Source organism: Eufriesea mexicana, unplaced genomic scaffold (genome assembly GCF_001483705.2).
Source record: "Eufriesea mexicana isolate 0111107269 unplaced genomic scaffold, ASM148370v2 scaffold124, whole genome shotgun sequence".
Classification (NCBI taxonomy): domain Eukaryota; kingdom Metazoa; phylum Arthropoda; class Insecta; order Hymenoptera; family Apidae; genus Eufriesea; species Eufriesea mexicana.
In genome coordinates, this window is record NW_016908357.1 from 1,697,883 (window position 1) to 1,712,390 (window position 14,508).

A 14,508-nucleotide genomic window follows, 5' to 3' on the forward strand; every position below is an offset into this window, starting at 1 on the left:
ATCAGGTGTACGAGGTTTTGCTAAGCTCGTGACACTGAGAAATGAAAGAAAAGTGGGGGTGATCAATGTAGATTTAATCTAGCAGATTTTGATGGAATTTAACCAAGCACTGCTGTATTTTGTATATAATTACGAGGTATCTTTACATTAACGAAACTCGGTTAATTTGATTTTAATTCGGAATAGGCTAATTTTGAATTTCTTATTCTTTTCATTCGTTTTCGTTTCATTCAAGAAATACCATATGTAAATGAAATACCATACGAAAAATAATGGTGCCACTGTGTCGTGTTAGCACTCGTTATGATTTAAGAAACAAAATGTTTGTTTCGTTAAGTAAACTGTTCTCGTAATCAGAGTGTTTTGTAACGTATTAAATGCTGTATCGTAACTATAGCAATATCAAAGTTTTATCGACTTTTATGATTACGTATTTGTAACGTAAGAACGTATCTAATCTAGTAACATGAAATAAATAATATAATATACATTTGTGTAAAAAAATGTACAATTTTTATATAATCTTGTAGTTTCAAGCACAAAAATGGAAAAGAAAAAGAAAATGTGTTAAGTAACGTTACTTTTGTAAAATTTCTTTTGGTGAAAGGGTGGAAATTGCGTTTTTTAATCGATTAGAAAATGAGTTCCCGGGAAGCGGAAGATGAAGAGAGTAAGGGAATGATGCAGATCCTAGTACGGAACTCGCTTATTAGTGTAATTGAAGAAAATTCTATGTTATTTATAGATTACATTTACGAAAGCTATAAAATAAAATGCTGACTCCAGGAAGAATGTAAAGAATATAAGTTTGTTGCTCTTTGTTTAAAAATCTCGGGCAGTAGTTTGCTCGAATCGACATTATACTGCTAATTACACCTAAATCACAGGTGTCGCATTAGCGTAGACAAATTGTTTTTTCATCATAGTTCTTCGATTTCGTGGATGTTTTTCCGTGTGACGTGCTTTCCTTTTCTTTCGTTTGGCAAGGTGAATCAGTGCACCTGCATGGCCTCGACTTGTTGCGCTCACTGGCCGCAATGCAGCTGTAGTAAAGAACATAATAAAAAATCAGCAACTGGAAGTACCAGATCTACGTTCAGGGCAATTAGCTAAGGAAGTTGTTTGCGTAAACGCGAAATTTCTCTATTTTCTTTTTTCCGCCTTTTTCCCCTTTTTTCTCGGATACTTACATGCATGGCGAACTCTTACAATAATAACATTTCGCTTTTGGTTTCTTCTGATTCGATTTAATTTTCTTACATCTGCAGGGTGCCGATTTGCAAGCACAGCAGAGGGCTACTATTATTTTCTTCTGTTTATCGCCTTTCGCATAACTGGACTCGCACTTGCAATTATTTAACAGCTTATTTTTCGATGTTTCCATGCATACCGCGATGATTTTTCGTCGTGCCTTGGGACTGTAATAAAAACGTAAATGTTACATGATATATACTTTTCACCCTTTTTACTGCTTATTAAAGTTGAATTAAATCGATCAAATTATTTTACCTTATACGATACTTTATCATCCTATCTTCTCTCTTCTCGTCTTTTTCTACAGCGATATTACAACAACATGGAATCTTTTTACATCGTGCACAACATGTAGATTCGCTTATTTTTTTCTGTAATTCATCCATCACGTCAGAAAAAACGCTTAATCGTTGATAAGGAAGGTCATCGGAGTTTCGCGACTTGAGTTTTTCGCAGTAGCAACATTCATTCATTGAATCGGTTTTATGATCGGTCAAGTTTCTGGAAAAGTAGCGTCGTACCTCTTCCCTGGGTTTCCAGGCAGTAACGTACATGGTATGATCGTTACCGGGCTCGGTCAGGACCGGTCTTCCATCGTAAATTGTTTTTTGATCCTTACATATACACAGGTCCACTGTCAATTTACAGCAGGAACACTTTCGCATTGGTGCCCTGCACGTGCATTTGTCGCGAGGATTATCGCAATAGAGGCAGAACATTGATTTCATACATTTACAGGCCATCTTTGTTTCGCGAACCGACTTACAATTACATTTATTTTTCGGCTTGTAACAGTTTACACAGGCCACCGTTAATCTGCAACTATCCGATCGCAATTAGGTTTAGTCGTCTGTGAGACTCCGCAATGAAAGATTGAAATATTTACCTGCAATCGTTTCTTGCTTTGCAACAAGTGTTGCAAGAAATTATTCTTCTGCAACCACATTCTTCCCAATTCCTTTTATCGTGATATAGAATCGGACGATTATTTTCTTGAGAAACGGTATGACAGCATTGTCTTTCCATTTTTAAGCAACTTTTAGGGTAATTTATATGCTCGTTGTCGCATTGAAGTATCGGTAAATAACAACAATTACAATAATTACACGTGTTTTTCTCCATGCTAATACAGTCGTTTGCACTTGCACATTTTGCATAATTCGAGTTTGAACATACAGTATGAGACGATGAGATCAATTTGGAAGAATAGGTATCTACCGCGATACTTGCTTGTTCACAATGTGTATCGTATGCTATTTTAACTGGTGTTTCTCTTCGTGTTTTGGTAATCTGCAAAGCAGATTTCCTCTTTCCTTCGATATCCGATTTCTTTTCAAACTGTGGCTTTTTCAGTGATTCGTGAAATTCGCGGTTTTTAACAATTTTGCGAGATTCGTCTAGCTTTTCATCTTTCTCGGTATTTTCTTGCTTCGATAATTCGCTATCAATGCCTTTAGTCGACGAAACAGGTGGAGTTTTGCTATCGATATTAATCAATGATTTTGATTTAGTCTGCTTCTTTTCACTGTCATCGGAAATTGTCTCATCTTTTGCTTCTTGTTCTACTTCTTTTCCTATTGATTTTGAAGGGCTAACAATCGAGTCATTTTTCTTGTCTTTCTTATTCCCTTCATTTGTAGGCGATTTCGTTAGGTTAACTGTATCCGATTCGGGTTTACTTTCATTTATTTTTGGTATATGTGAATACATTTTAGAGGGAATAAATTTTCCATTTTGTTTGTACGTTTCTTTAATTTCGATCTTAGGCTTCACCGGTAACTTCTCAGCTTCTGTTTTAGGAATTTGAAGATTTTTATCGGTATCAGCATCGGACGATATACGTTCAGCGATTTTATTATCCTTTTTCATGAATTCATCAGTCTTAGTTTCCGAATGTTCTGCTTTACCCGTAATTTTTTTGAAGCTTTTGAAGAGGAACGATCCTCTCAATTTTCCTTGTAAATTTCTTGCAGTTTGATTTTTCGTATCGTTTTTACTTTCTAATGCTTTCTCTGCCAACTTTTCCTTGGACGATTTTTCGTCTAATACCTCTTTTCCCTTTGCTTCCGAAGAGGGTTGTTTCTCCTCGACAGTTGGTTGTTCTGGAAATGTAGATTCTTTGGGCAAATTGAATTTTCTTAAAATCTTCGGCGATACTTGACTCCTAACTTTTAGCTTAGTATCCTGTACCGATTGTTCTAAGGAATTCGATGGTTTGACAGAAGTCGGTGAAACATCTTTGTGTTCGATAGCTTTTTCAGGATTTCTTAGTTGCAAGAGATGTTTAAGCGTGATTACTTCGGGTCTCACTAATTTTGGAAATGCAACAAACTTTGGTATATTATGTCGAGTCTCTTTCGGTCGTTGGTCCATTTCTTGCGTGCCATGAAATTGTTCAGCTTTCTTTTTCTCACTGCTTTTATCCTCATCGGATATCTCTGTTTTATCTATTTTAAGCTTCTCCTCGTTTTTATCTTGTTCCAAAGTCTTGGTATCTTTTTCGTTCAGTTTGGGGGAACTGTGCAAATCTGTAGAATGTTCTGTGCTTGGAACAAGCATCGCAGATTCTTTCACATCTGCTGAAATTTTGCGACAGGTAGTTATTTGCTGTTTTCCTGCTTCAGCTGATTTTTCAAATTCTCGAGAAGTTGCAACATTAACGCATACGTCATCTTCCTCCTCCTCTGTTATACAATTGCAGATCAATGGCTCTTTCTCTACCGTTTTAATAGAATACTTTTTATTTCTACAGTTACATCGTAGATTATACCTATCGATCAGTTCTTGATCTTTTTTAAGACATTTACAGACACTTTCTAGAGTTTTTAGTGACACTCTACGTTTCTCACTTTCGGCAATACGGTTCAAATTGGGCTCCAATGACCAAGTGTTAGATAGAACGCAATCTAGATTTCGACTGCTGCATGCCGATTTTGATGACCACTCTTCGCTTTCCGAAAGCGATGAGCTTTTTACAGGATAAATTGTTTTCGTTCTTCCGAAGTCGAAGGGTTTTTCTAACGCATCGCATATCACAAATTTCGATTTTTCAAACGACAAATCGGACTTATCAATCGTCACGATGGTATCGCTAATATTTGTGTCTTTACATTTGCACTCGGTCGAAGTAGATTCTATATTCTTTATACGAACATCGTTATCTAAGTTATTACGGATATCGATAAAGTTGCTGCTTTCTGATTTTATTGCGCTCTTCGAATCCATGTACTTGGAAAGATTACTGTAGGCAATGCTGTTGTTACTTTCTTCCCTTTCTGGCAGATCGAACGAATCACGTTCCTCGAATTTCCTGCGTTTATTTCGAATGGAAGCCAAAAGTTTGCTCGATGAAATTTTCGATTCTTCTGTCGTTGTTGTTGAGCTCGATTCGGTACATGTTTCAGATTTTTCTTGTTTACTGGCTGCCTAACGAATGAAATAGTTAATTAGCGGATCTATAAAGTACGACAAAGCGAGAAACAGTAGAATTACTTGGGTATTTTCGGTAGCCTCCGAACAGATATAAATATTCACATTTCCAGTCATTTTGCGATTGTCAGTTTTTACATTGTTCGGTGATTTTGAATATTTCTTTTTTATTTTTTCCGACGCGTTCCCTCTTTTACCGTAACGTTTTGCAGCACCTTCGTGTGATTTTTCAAGATTCGTACCAGGTTTTGAGATTCCCGAATGGTTATTAAACTGTTTTCGTGTCACACGTGGCTGTTTGACTTTTGTTGGAATTGCTTCTTTGTTGACGCGAGATACTGATTCAACGAGATCTTTTTCCGACTTTTTATCAAGATCCCGTTCTTCTCCCTGTTTGTTTTTTAAATGTACAACATACTTTTACATCGAGAAAATTATCTTTTTTATATTATTTACGTACAAACTTAAAAATTTTGTAAAAAAATGGAAGTATCTTGGATACTTGCATCTTAAATACCATTCTACATTGTTTCACGATAGTCTTCATGGCTTCTTTAATCGAGGTATTAATCATTTCTGTCAATTTTATAGGACTGATCATAGGACTGATTTTATCTTCTGAATCATGCTTAATGGACGTATTGAGGTGGGTTCCACAAATTTCGCGACTATATACTTCCATCGGACAAGTTTTTACATTACAACTTTCATCCGTATCCAAATTTGTCTTTTTATCATTTTTAATTTCATCTTTAAATTCGCCCCTTTTTTCTATTACACACGTTTGTAACATTTCCTTCTCATTTTTCGAATGACAAACTTTTTGACTTCCAAGGTGCGTTGCAGTTAGGATTGGAGAGTCAGCGTGCACTGATGTATCCGTTGACGACAGAGGGGAAAAGCTAGTCGCTTTTGCGCTGTGAAGTGGATGACCTATACTTATTTCGGCATGTTTTGCAAATTCTTTTGATTTTTGTGTTAAAGTCGATTCATCGCTCTCCTTTGCCAATGATTCCAGTTTTGGTTTCTTCTTTTTATGCTCGATCGAATTGTTACGCACCATTTTATATGCAACAAAAATTCAGCTGTATATTTTCTCTACTTTTTTCTTCTACGTTTGTCTTTGTCAAATTTTACGTTATTTTCCGAACAGATTCTTCTTCGCTTTTGAAGAAATTTCTGCGTTTCCTTCGACATCGCCGAAATTCGTTTATTGTCACGAAACTGTAATTTTACTTTATTTCGGATACATAATTATTAACTACCTTTTTATAAACTTTTACATTAAAGGTTATACATTTTAACAGAATATGTGAAATTTAAAACAGTCGAAAGTAATTTTGTGGCAATTAACGTTATGAAGTATGTCAATTATGGTACAATTTGCTTTGGTAATTAAAATATAAAAGCAAATATCGGATCAAATATTCTTATGGGATGAAAAAATATTATTTTTACTTATCCATTATGTTGACTAATTATTATCTGTTAATTCGTCAGTAGATGTTGAAATATCAGATTTATGTGTCTTTTTGAGGCAACTACAAGTAGAGGATGTTTCGCTCAAAATTTCTGCATCACACGAACAATCGTAACATATGCTTCCTATCTCTTTAGACCCTGTTTTTCTTTTATGCACCTTGTATTTATGTCTTTTACTCTTAAATGGCTAAAACAGGTTATTAAAAAATAATAATTTGTGTATTAATTTATGTAAACGTTTCAAGTTACCTTGAGTGGTGTTATTATTTTATCAGCGAACTTTTTTACAACATTCGTTTTCTTCTGAGTTTGATTTTGTGATGGATACAGTTGTTTTATCATTTTACTTTTGTGTGATTTCGGAGATAAACGTATTAATGGTACACTATTTTCAGGTTCTTTATCACGTTTCTGGGCCCCGACTTTCTTTTTCAATTCACGTAAAACATTCTTGTAAGTCTGCACCTTCTGGTAAGGGAGTTCATAGCCTTCCTTAATTATTCTTTCCTTAAAAAGGAATAATTTTTCTTTCTTTTATAAAATTCAATAGATATTTAATTTCGATTTCAGTTTCAGAACCGATTTTAATACTTACTGTATCATCTGGCAAAGTAGGATTTCTTTGATTTCTCATTTTAGTATTTGCTGAGATAGAATCTGAAGATCGAAAAGAACTTCCAAATCTACGTGTCCTAGTTTCGTTTTCCCGAATTAATCTCATTCGATCATGCCTTTTTAACTCTTCGATCAGTTGTGGACTCTGATACATTGGTAAATATCTTTTTACCACAGGCATGTCGAATCTTTGTTTCATTTCTAGATGACATTCACATTCGTAGTCTTCACTACCACTTGCTTTTTCAGTAGTTTCAGTATCGAATCGACTTGTCTTCAATTTGTATTCAGAAGAATAAATCTCTTCATCTTCGGTGAACGTTGATTTTTCTGAACAGCTACATTTCCTTCGTTTCGAAGTACCATGTTTAACACGATCATATTTGCATCTGACGAATATTAATTATTACGTCACAAAGGAATCATAGTTTGCTCATATGTCACTTACCTTTTCTTATCCTTCTTCTTGCTCAAATCTTCCTTTTTTCTTTTCCTTCCTTTACTCGACTCTTCAAATAATTTATTAGACATTTTTGCGTCTGACATTCTAGTATCTTGATCAGTAAATTTATATTTCCTATCATGTTTGTCGAACTTTGCTTGAACGTACTTGCTTTTATCTGGTAGATCCGTACTTTTATCAATTTTTCTGCCTGCAGATTTCTGATTGGTCAATATCTTTTCGCTATTATTATCGATTTTCTGTTCGGAAATCATAGATTTTTCTGTGCTTGTCGTACGATTCTGTTCTGCAATTTTAGATTTCTCATTCGACATTTTAAGATTTCGTTCGGAAACTTTCTCATTTTCTTTCGATAACTTAAATTTTTCTTTTAAAATACCAGGTTTCATAATAGGCGTAATTTTCTTACGCAATTTATGAATAGTACCTGCAAATGGATTATATAATGGAGAGCTATCTGTTTCCGTATAAATTGTCGCAGATTCTTCTTGAGATTCCATTTTGTCTTTTAGTACGTTTTCATTCACTTCCTCTTCCAATTCTGTCTCCTGATCATTTATTTTCCTTAAACCTTTCGACTTTACGTTATCAGAAAAGTTGCCTTTCATATTTTTCCGTGGTTTCGATATATTTATCGTGGATTCCGTTTCCTTCGTATAACCTGTGTCACTTTTAGATACAATCTGAATCCCTGCTTCATTAGTAGTTTCTGATTTCAGATCTGTCTGTCCCAACATAGTACTCTTATCTAACGAATAAACGTCTTCGTCTTCGTTTCCTTGATACGTAATTTCCGAAGTGCAAGAACAGTAACCCTAGGAGAAATAAATAATTTTTCATAATTTTTGGCACTTCGCGATGAGTTGCGATTAAACTCTGTTACGTCGTATGCGAATTTCTGTTTAGCCTCTAATAGGTACTTTTATGTCTGACAGTTCGTTGATGTTCTCTACTTGACGAACACATGTTCGCGTTCCTGAACCTTTGGTTTCGTCAAGCTCGTAATAAGATGTCCCTTTTGCAACGGATTCTAAATACCTATTTTATAGTAAATTTATACAAAATAATAGTTGTTTATTTTTTTAATACGAAATTACCTTGGTAATGGTTTCGTGGTGAACTTTCTTTCGCATAGAACCTTCCCAGTCAGATTGTCATCATAATTACCTCTCGTGGATCTTTTCCTACTTTTGTTTCTAGCAAAGTATGTAATACCAACATCTCTGTCTTCTTTGTCCAATAAGCTCTCGTTTTCATCGTCACACGAACAGGAAGAGCAAGACGAAGAATCTGTTATTCTTCTACTTCTTCTATACGATCGTACGGGCAGGGATTGTTTTCTATGGAGCATATCGACAATTCTGTTCATAAGCGATGGACGTTTCCTTCGTAATCCTTCGGGTGCCTTCTCGTTATTCTGATAAAATAATAAATCAATAAATAATAAATTAGCGAAACTTCACAAGTGCAGGGAAGAATAATGGTCGGAAAGTGTGAAAAAATTCGATGGACTTAGAGTGGTTCATACTTCCTCTTTACCGAGCCAAGGAATTCTCGCAACTGCATCAACGATTCTATTTATACGACCCAGTTTCTTCTTATTCCCATAATCCTTCGGGAGTAATTCTTCCAAGCCGTCGTCTACCTCTATGTGTATTACTTCTTCCTCGTCGACTTTCTCGCTCGACAAGGATTCCGTGTCGCCGATCGAAGTTGATGAATCGGAATCTTTCGCCCTGGTTGCCGGTGGTTTCTTTAATTTGGCACGAACTTTTCTATGCGCTCTCACAACGAAAGAAGAAGTCGGCGATTCACTGCTCGATGATGGCTCTTTTACAAATGGTTGATTAAATATCTGAACACGAAATAACGTTTTACCAAGAAAGGAAAAGGGCGTCAAAAATATAGTCAACGGATATATACTCTATCGCATCGTATCGAAACGCACTTGAATCGTTACATCATCTTTTATTTTCTGCGCTTCCACGTCTTTGAATGATTTCCTCGGTTTCTCAATTTCTATCTCTTCCGGGGATTCCTCTTGGTACGCTGAGATAAGAGATCATCAGTGAAACCTGTAACTCTTGTATACTTCAAGTAATGTGTATATCTCGAATTCTTACTGTAGCTGTATGTAGATTCGGTACTTGGATCTGTGTCCTCTAGGTATTTGTCGTCTGTCTGTTCAGCGACGTCTTTTTCCATTTTTAATAGTTTTACGTAACCCTTTTTTTCCTCTTCTTCCGTTGGTACTTCTGTTTCTTTTTCTTCTTCATCTTCCTCTTCTTCCGTTGGAATTTCTGTTTCTTTCTCCTCTTCTTCCTCTTCTTCTGTTGGTTCTTCTGTTTCTTTTTCTTCTTCCTCTTCTTCTGTTGGTTCTTCTGTTTCTTTTTCTTCTTCCTCTTCTTCCGTTGGAATTTCTGTTTCTTTCTCCTCTTCTTCCTCTTCTTCCGTTGGTGCTTCTGTTTCTTTTTCTTCTTCTTCTTCTTCTTCTTCCTCTTCTTCTGTTGGTTCTTCTGTTTCTTTTTCTTCTTCCTCTTCTTCTGTTGGTGCTTCTGCTTCTTTCTCTTCTTCCTCTTCTTCCGTTGATACTTCTGTTTCTTTTTCTTCTTTTTCTTTTTCTTCTTCTATTATTTCTTCATCTTTTTTCTCTACCGGCTTATCTCCTTCTTCCAATTTTAGTTCCCCTTCCTTTATCACAGGTCCTATAGGTTTTGGAATTTCGAATTGATCCTCCGACGAATCTCTAATATTTTAAGAGTTGCCATCGAGTAGTAACCATTGATACATGGAATTAGTGTTTTTATCATTAAGTGACTTACTTCTCCTCGCTCATATCGGACAAGTCGCCATAGTCCATCGGTGACCGACAAATAGTACATAAATTTTGCAAATCTGCGAAACACTGGGCACAAAATAGACCAATGCAACCAGGAGTCGGACATTTAACGTGTGGATTATGATCAAAGCGTTCAACTGCGCCACATAGAAGACATACGGTTTGTTTCAGTGGAAACAATTTATTCAATAATGGACACATAGCCCATAATCTCTCTTTTAAAGTCACTTTCTCGACTTTCTCTCCTTCGCTTAGACCGAATTTCCTGCGCAGCTGGCGTCTAGCGAACTTTAAAAAGCTACCTCTTGATCTGGTTGTATATAAAAATGACAATAAATCGAATGCTCGAAACAAGAACGAAAATTTGGTATACCTGATGATGTAATTATACAACCACGTTGCTCTTTGCTTCGCCCTGTCAGGATAATACTGACACATTACCACTTGTCTCAGTCGCAAACCATAAGGTTCAAAGACTGCTATTAGCCAACAAAAGAGGATTATAATAACGATCTGAGTATATTTATCCAAGTCAGGAGGCACAGGATCCGGGAGGCAAAGCATCGTATTGATTTCTGCTTCTTTTCCGTGAGGGGTGAATGCTTTCACGATACTTTTGTAAAGTTCAGCCAAATACCCATCTCCTGATACGTGCATGGTCACCACGCTTGATCGTTCCACCTAAGAATTGCAGTATTACATCACTATATGAGATTACAGTGACAACATAGTTCGCTGCTTTACCTTACTTCGAAATCGTCCGTATATTTGGATAGTATGTAGTACCCAATATAGACTATAATCCATCGACATGTAGGTGATAAGATTTATCGTGTTCAAGCTTAAAAATACCATAGACCTTGCCAATTGAATCCTTTCGGATTTGATCAATATAACAGAAGTCAATGGTACATATTTATTCCGTTCTCGTGAATTTAGTGGCAAAACTGTCTCTTTGTCTTGACGCGCTCTTATCAAATCGATGGTACGTAGGTCATTGGTTATATATCGATTGTCGAAACGCTCGCTAGTTAACCATTTGTAGCGATAACGCATTACTCTAGAAATGTGCGTATAATTGGTTGTCAGTCTTATGGATGTAGTCATTGCGTTATTTCACCTAAGTAAAATGAAGAAAACGAAGAAGGATGTAACGAAACTCATCCAGTCAAAGAATCCAAAGAGCTTGTCGGTCCTCGAGCGTATCTCTTTAGTAATACTCGTAGATACTTCTTCTATCGTTTTGCTTTGGTTCGTTTCGAAGTGAAACGAATGAGAGAACTTAACTTTAACGTAGAACATTGCCTTCATGTGCATCGTAAATTTCTGAATTCCTACAAATCGCAGTGTACAATTCACTGAATGGAATTTCGACAAAGAGAACTTACTACTTCGTACAGCGCCAACTACACTGTCTGCGATGTATGAAACGAGCATGCAAATGAAATCCAGTGGTTTCACTATGTAGCAGAGGGTACTAACTATGTAAGTTATATTGCAAATTACTCCGAAAAATGGGCCCAATTTTGCTTTGCAATCTGCGATCGCACCTTCGAAGACGTTCTGGCACCTGTCGAAAGGAGTGCCCAACTTTTTGTTACAAATGTTTATGATACTTCCGAGCCATTGAAATACCGATGTGATAACTTTAACTGGAATGCGAAACATTCGAATAAAATACGCAGCTTACAAAATGTTTAACATATTATTTAATTATGTCGAATTTATAGTTACGTATGCTCAGAACGAGTCTTTTAATTGCAATTAAAGTTTGCTTGATTTTCTTCACGATTGCCTTGATAGTTCTTATGACCTTTGATATTGCCTCTCGTAGAGCGTAAAATGGCTGCTTCGCTAAATCTATGACAGTCTTCACCGCTTCCTTTAGCTGTTCCTAAGGTGTAAACTTTCTTTAAGAAAATCTATAACTGATCGTACATTCCATAATCGGAAACGAGGTATTTAACGACACTAGATGGCATAGCGTACTTGTGCGCAAGTTAAGGATTCCGAAAGTACACCGATGTTGTGCAAAGTGTTTTTCATTGGCCCTGTCAAAGCTAAAATAAACGCATAAGCCATCAAGGCTTGCCTTCCTCGTTTAGAGAAGAATTGTGGCAACACTAAGAGTACGATACATCTGAAATAAGACGAAAAGTGAAATATATTGAAGGAGTTTACGATGATTACGAGATTAGGATGTCTCTATGTTTGCTATACCGAACTCGGGGAGAAAATGCGAGACCCATAGTGAGAATTGCTCCTATTATTGTACAGACGAATGTCGCAGATGAGAGCTTAAAGTTCAATTGGAAAACGAAAAATATGAAGAAGATGTATGTTAACAATATTCCACCAATAAATCCTAGGAAACTTTTTATTATGTAATTCTCCAATGTGCCATCAGTACGTGTCGCAACAATTCTTTTATACATCCAAGAAGCCTTCCGGATGATGAAAATTTTATTAAAGAAATGCTTGACCTTCTTCTTGAACCTGGATCGAGTTTTCAAAGATAGAATGAAGTAAAAATATCGAAGTTATCGACTACTCGAGGTTTCACCTAACCATAATTTTCTTCGACGAATTCGCTGCTTTAACGTGTATGCAGGCTTCTTCGCACCTTTTGCGATCTCGATTGACGTCAGTTTCTCATCCTCGTAACTTTGCCTTATTTTTTCTAGCTTATTAGCTTTTAGAACTAATTGGAAAAACGCCATTACAGACGCGTCTATATAACATTAGTAAATCATTCTGTTCGCTAGAACTAACTCCAACTATATTACATAATCTATGGTTAATTGTATGGATAGCACGTACTGTTTATAGAGGCACGACTTTATTCTTTTTTTCTTCCTACTGAACTGAGTAATATATTGGTATCATCACTAGTACTATAGTTTGGTACAATCAGATTATTTTCATCGTGCATATAGATATTATGTAAAGACGAAAAAGAAGGAATGGATCCAACAAATTGCAAGGGTACATGAGCAAGAGAAGACACCTGGTCAAACGGTAATGAAGATGACTCCATTCACACCGATTGTGATTATTGACTAAGAAGACGGTCACATTTAATTGATGACGAACAAAGAAATTGCCAAAATTGCAACAAAGTGAGTAATGAATAAAAAATGAATAAAATGAATAGGAAAGAAATCCTCGTACATTGCACAATATGATCCTGTTAAATAACATAATCAATTTTGTCACAATAACTGTCGAGGACAAGTATTAATATTATAGCAAATTTTCTATTTATTTATTTTCGTTGTGTTAGATAGTGTTAGATAACTTAAACTCGGTCTATGTAGACCAGTTAATTTTCCGATATTTAATAGCAACTGGGATTTCAAATTATAATACCAAGGATATCCTAGAAATGTAAAAGTAATATTCCACAAGTACGGTTTCGTATATTTAAAAAATATATTTATTGCATTATTCCCTGGATATGTGTAAATCCTACTTCTATGCATTTTAATGGGATATTAAAATCACAGATGCGATATAGAATAGGTTTAACAGCACAGAAGAGGTATGTAATAAATTTAACATTGTAAAGATTTTTATGGCTCACCTTGATCTGCCTTACCGATCGAGTAATGTAAGAGTGATCGTAGTGTCCTCTATTCGTAAACAACGGCCAGTTAAAGAACCGTTTCTGAAAGTAGTATTGAAGCCAAGGAGAATTTACGTACGTGTGCACGCGTAAGTGTATAACAAACTACCCAAAATATAAATTTACAATAAAAGTGAGTAAATTATTAGCCATAATAACTGAAATATTACTCTCTGCATTATATGTATAAGTCGAGAAGTTCTGTGTGACCTTGACAAGGTTGCCTCGCTACCTATATAAGGAACACAGAATCGAGGCAGCAAGTTATTTGTCCTTTTGCCTTCGCGAGGAACATGTCGTAAATTTAACCGAATTAACTACTTTAAAGTAATTGGAATTAAATAAATATGATAATTAATTTAAATTATATTTGTATAAATATAACAAGTATTAACGAGATAAAATAAAACTACTAACAATTTATTTTAATAGTAATATTTTTAATATTCAACATTCATTTCACTTATATTATTTAACTTGTATAAATAATATTTTTAAACAATTTAAATAATTTGTTTGTTATTTTATTTCATTTTTTAGTAGCCAATTTTAAAATTGTTTGATTATTATTTGCAATAATTATTTATACAAAGTGGTAATAATAATTAATAATAGTGATCTACGTGTATGAATATTCCAATAATAATTACATTATTTCTCTGCTTTTACGAGATTGTAACACATTTTAAATTTTGTATTCCTTTATTATAATTGTTACTAAATTTAACGATTTACGTGTTCGTTCGCCTGATTACGTGTACGTTTTCGTATTCGATGTCGGCAGAAGAAAGTACTTTTTCT

General features: G+C 35.3%; 3 protein-coding genes across 3 annotated transcripts; all 3 read right to left on the reverse strand.

Moving 5' to 3' along the window:
* Nucleotides 1-895: 895 nt before the first annotated feature.
* LOC108555400 (uncharacterized) lies at nt 896-1,973 on the reverse strand. The gene is made up of 3 exons (XM_017911027.1): nt 1,510-1,973; nt 1,191-1,418; nt 896-1,043 (listed from the first exon to the last, which is right to left on the reverse strand). Exons 1-3 carry the CDS (start codon nt 1,971-1,973, stop codon nt 896-898), a joined length of 840 nt encoding a protein of 279 aa, XP_017766516.1.
* A 163-nt stretch (nt 1,974-2,136) lies between these two features.
* Nucleotides 2,137-5,746, reverse strand: LOC108555401 (uncharacterized). The gene is made up of 3 exons (XM_017911028.1): nt 5,201-5,746; nt 4,747-5,073; nt 2,137-4,680 (listed from the first exon to the last, which is right to left on the reverse strand). The coding sequence occupies exons 1-3, from the start codon at nt 5,744-5,746 to the stop codon at nt 2,137-2,139; spliced, it is 3,417 nt and encodes a 1,138-aa protein (XP_017766517.1).
* Nucleotides 5,747-6,157: 411 nt separating this feature from the next.
* LOC108555402 (uncharacterized) lies at nt 6,158-12,802 on the reverse strand. The gene is given in 19 exon segments (XM_017911029.1): nt 6,158-6,352; nt 6,415-6,672; nt 6,761-7,169; nt 7,229-8,058; nt 8,164-8,281; nt 8,341-8,651; nt 8,772-9,098; nt 9,192-9,292; nt 9,367-9,604; nt 9,836-9,901; nt 9,944-9,989; nt 10,066-10,392; nt 10,456-10,763; nt 10,827-11,142; nt 11,203-11,416; nt 11,471-11,734; nt 11,817-11,976; nt 12,072-12,222; nt 12,651-12,802. Coding segments are annotated over 19 exon segments (4,791 nt in total).
* Between the last annotated feature and the right edge of the window lie 1,706 nt (nt 12,803-14,508).

What these genes read in the sequence shown, in the direction of transcription:
- LOC108555400 (XM_017911027.1), bottom strand. Translation starts at nt 1,973, where the DNA reads ATGTTCTGCCTCTATTGCGATAATCCTCGCGACAAATGCACGTGCAGG. An exon ending in ATGATAAAGTATCGTATAAG is followed by an intron (nt 1,419 to 1,509) that starts GTAAAATAATTT and finishes TTTTTATTACAG; the next exon opens with TCCCAAGGCACGACGAAAAA. An exon ending in TGTAAGAGTTCGCCATGCAT is followed by an intron (nt 1,044 to 1,190) that starts GTAAGTATCCGA and finishes TCTTTACTACAG; the next exon opens with CTGCATTGCGGCCAGTGAGC.
- LOC108555401 (XM_017911028.1), bottom strand. Translation starts at nt 5,746, where the DNA reads ATGGTGCGTAACAATTCGATCGAGCATAAAAAGAAGAAACCAAAACTG. An exon ending in TCGTGAAACAATGTAGAATG is followed by an intron (nt 5,074 to 5,200) that starts GTATTTAAGATG and finishes AAAAACAAACAG; the next exon opens with GGAGAAGAACGGGATCTTGA. An exon ending in AGGCTACCGAAAATACCCAA is followed by an intron (nt 4,681 to 4,746) that starts GTAATTCTACTG and finishes TTCATTCGTTAG; the next exon opens with GCAGCCAGTAAACAAGAAAA.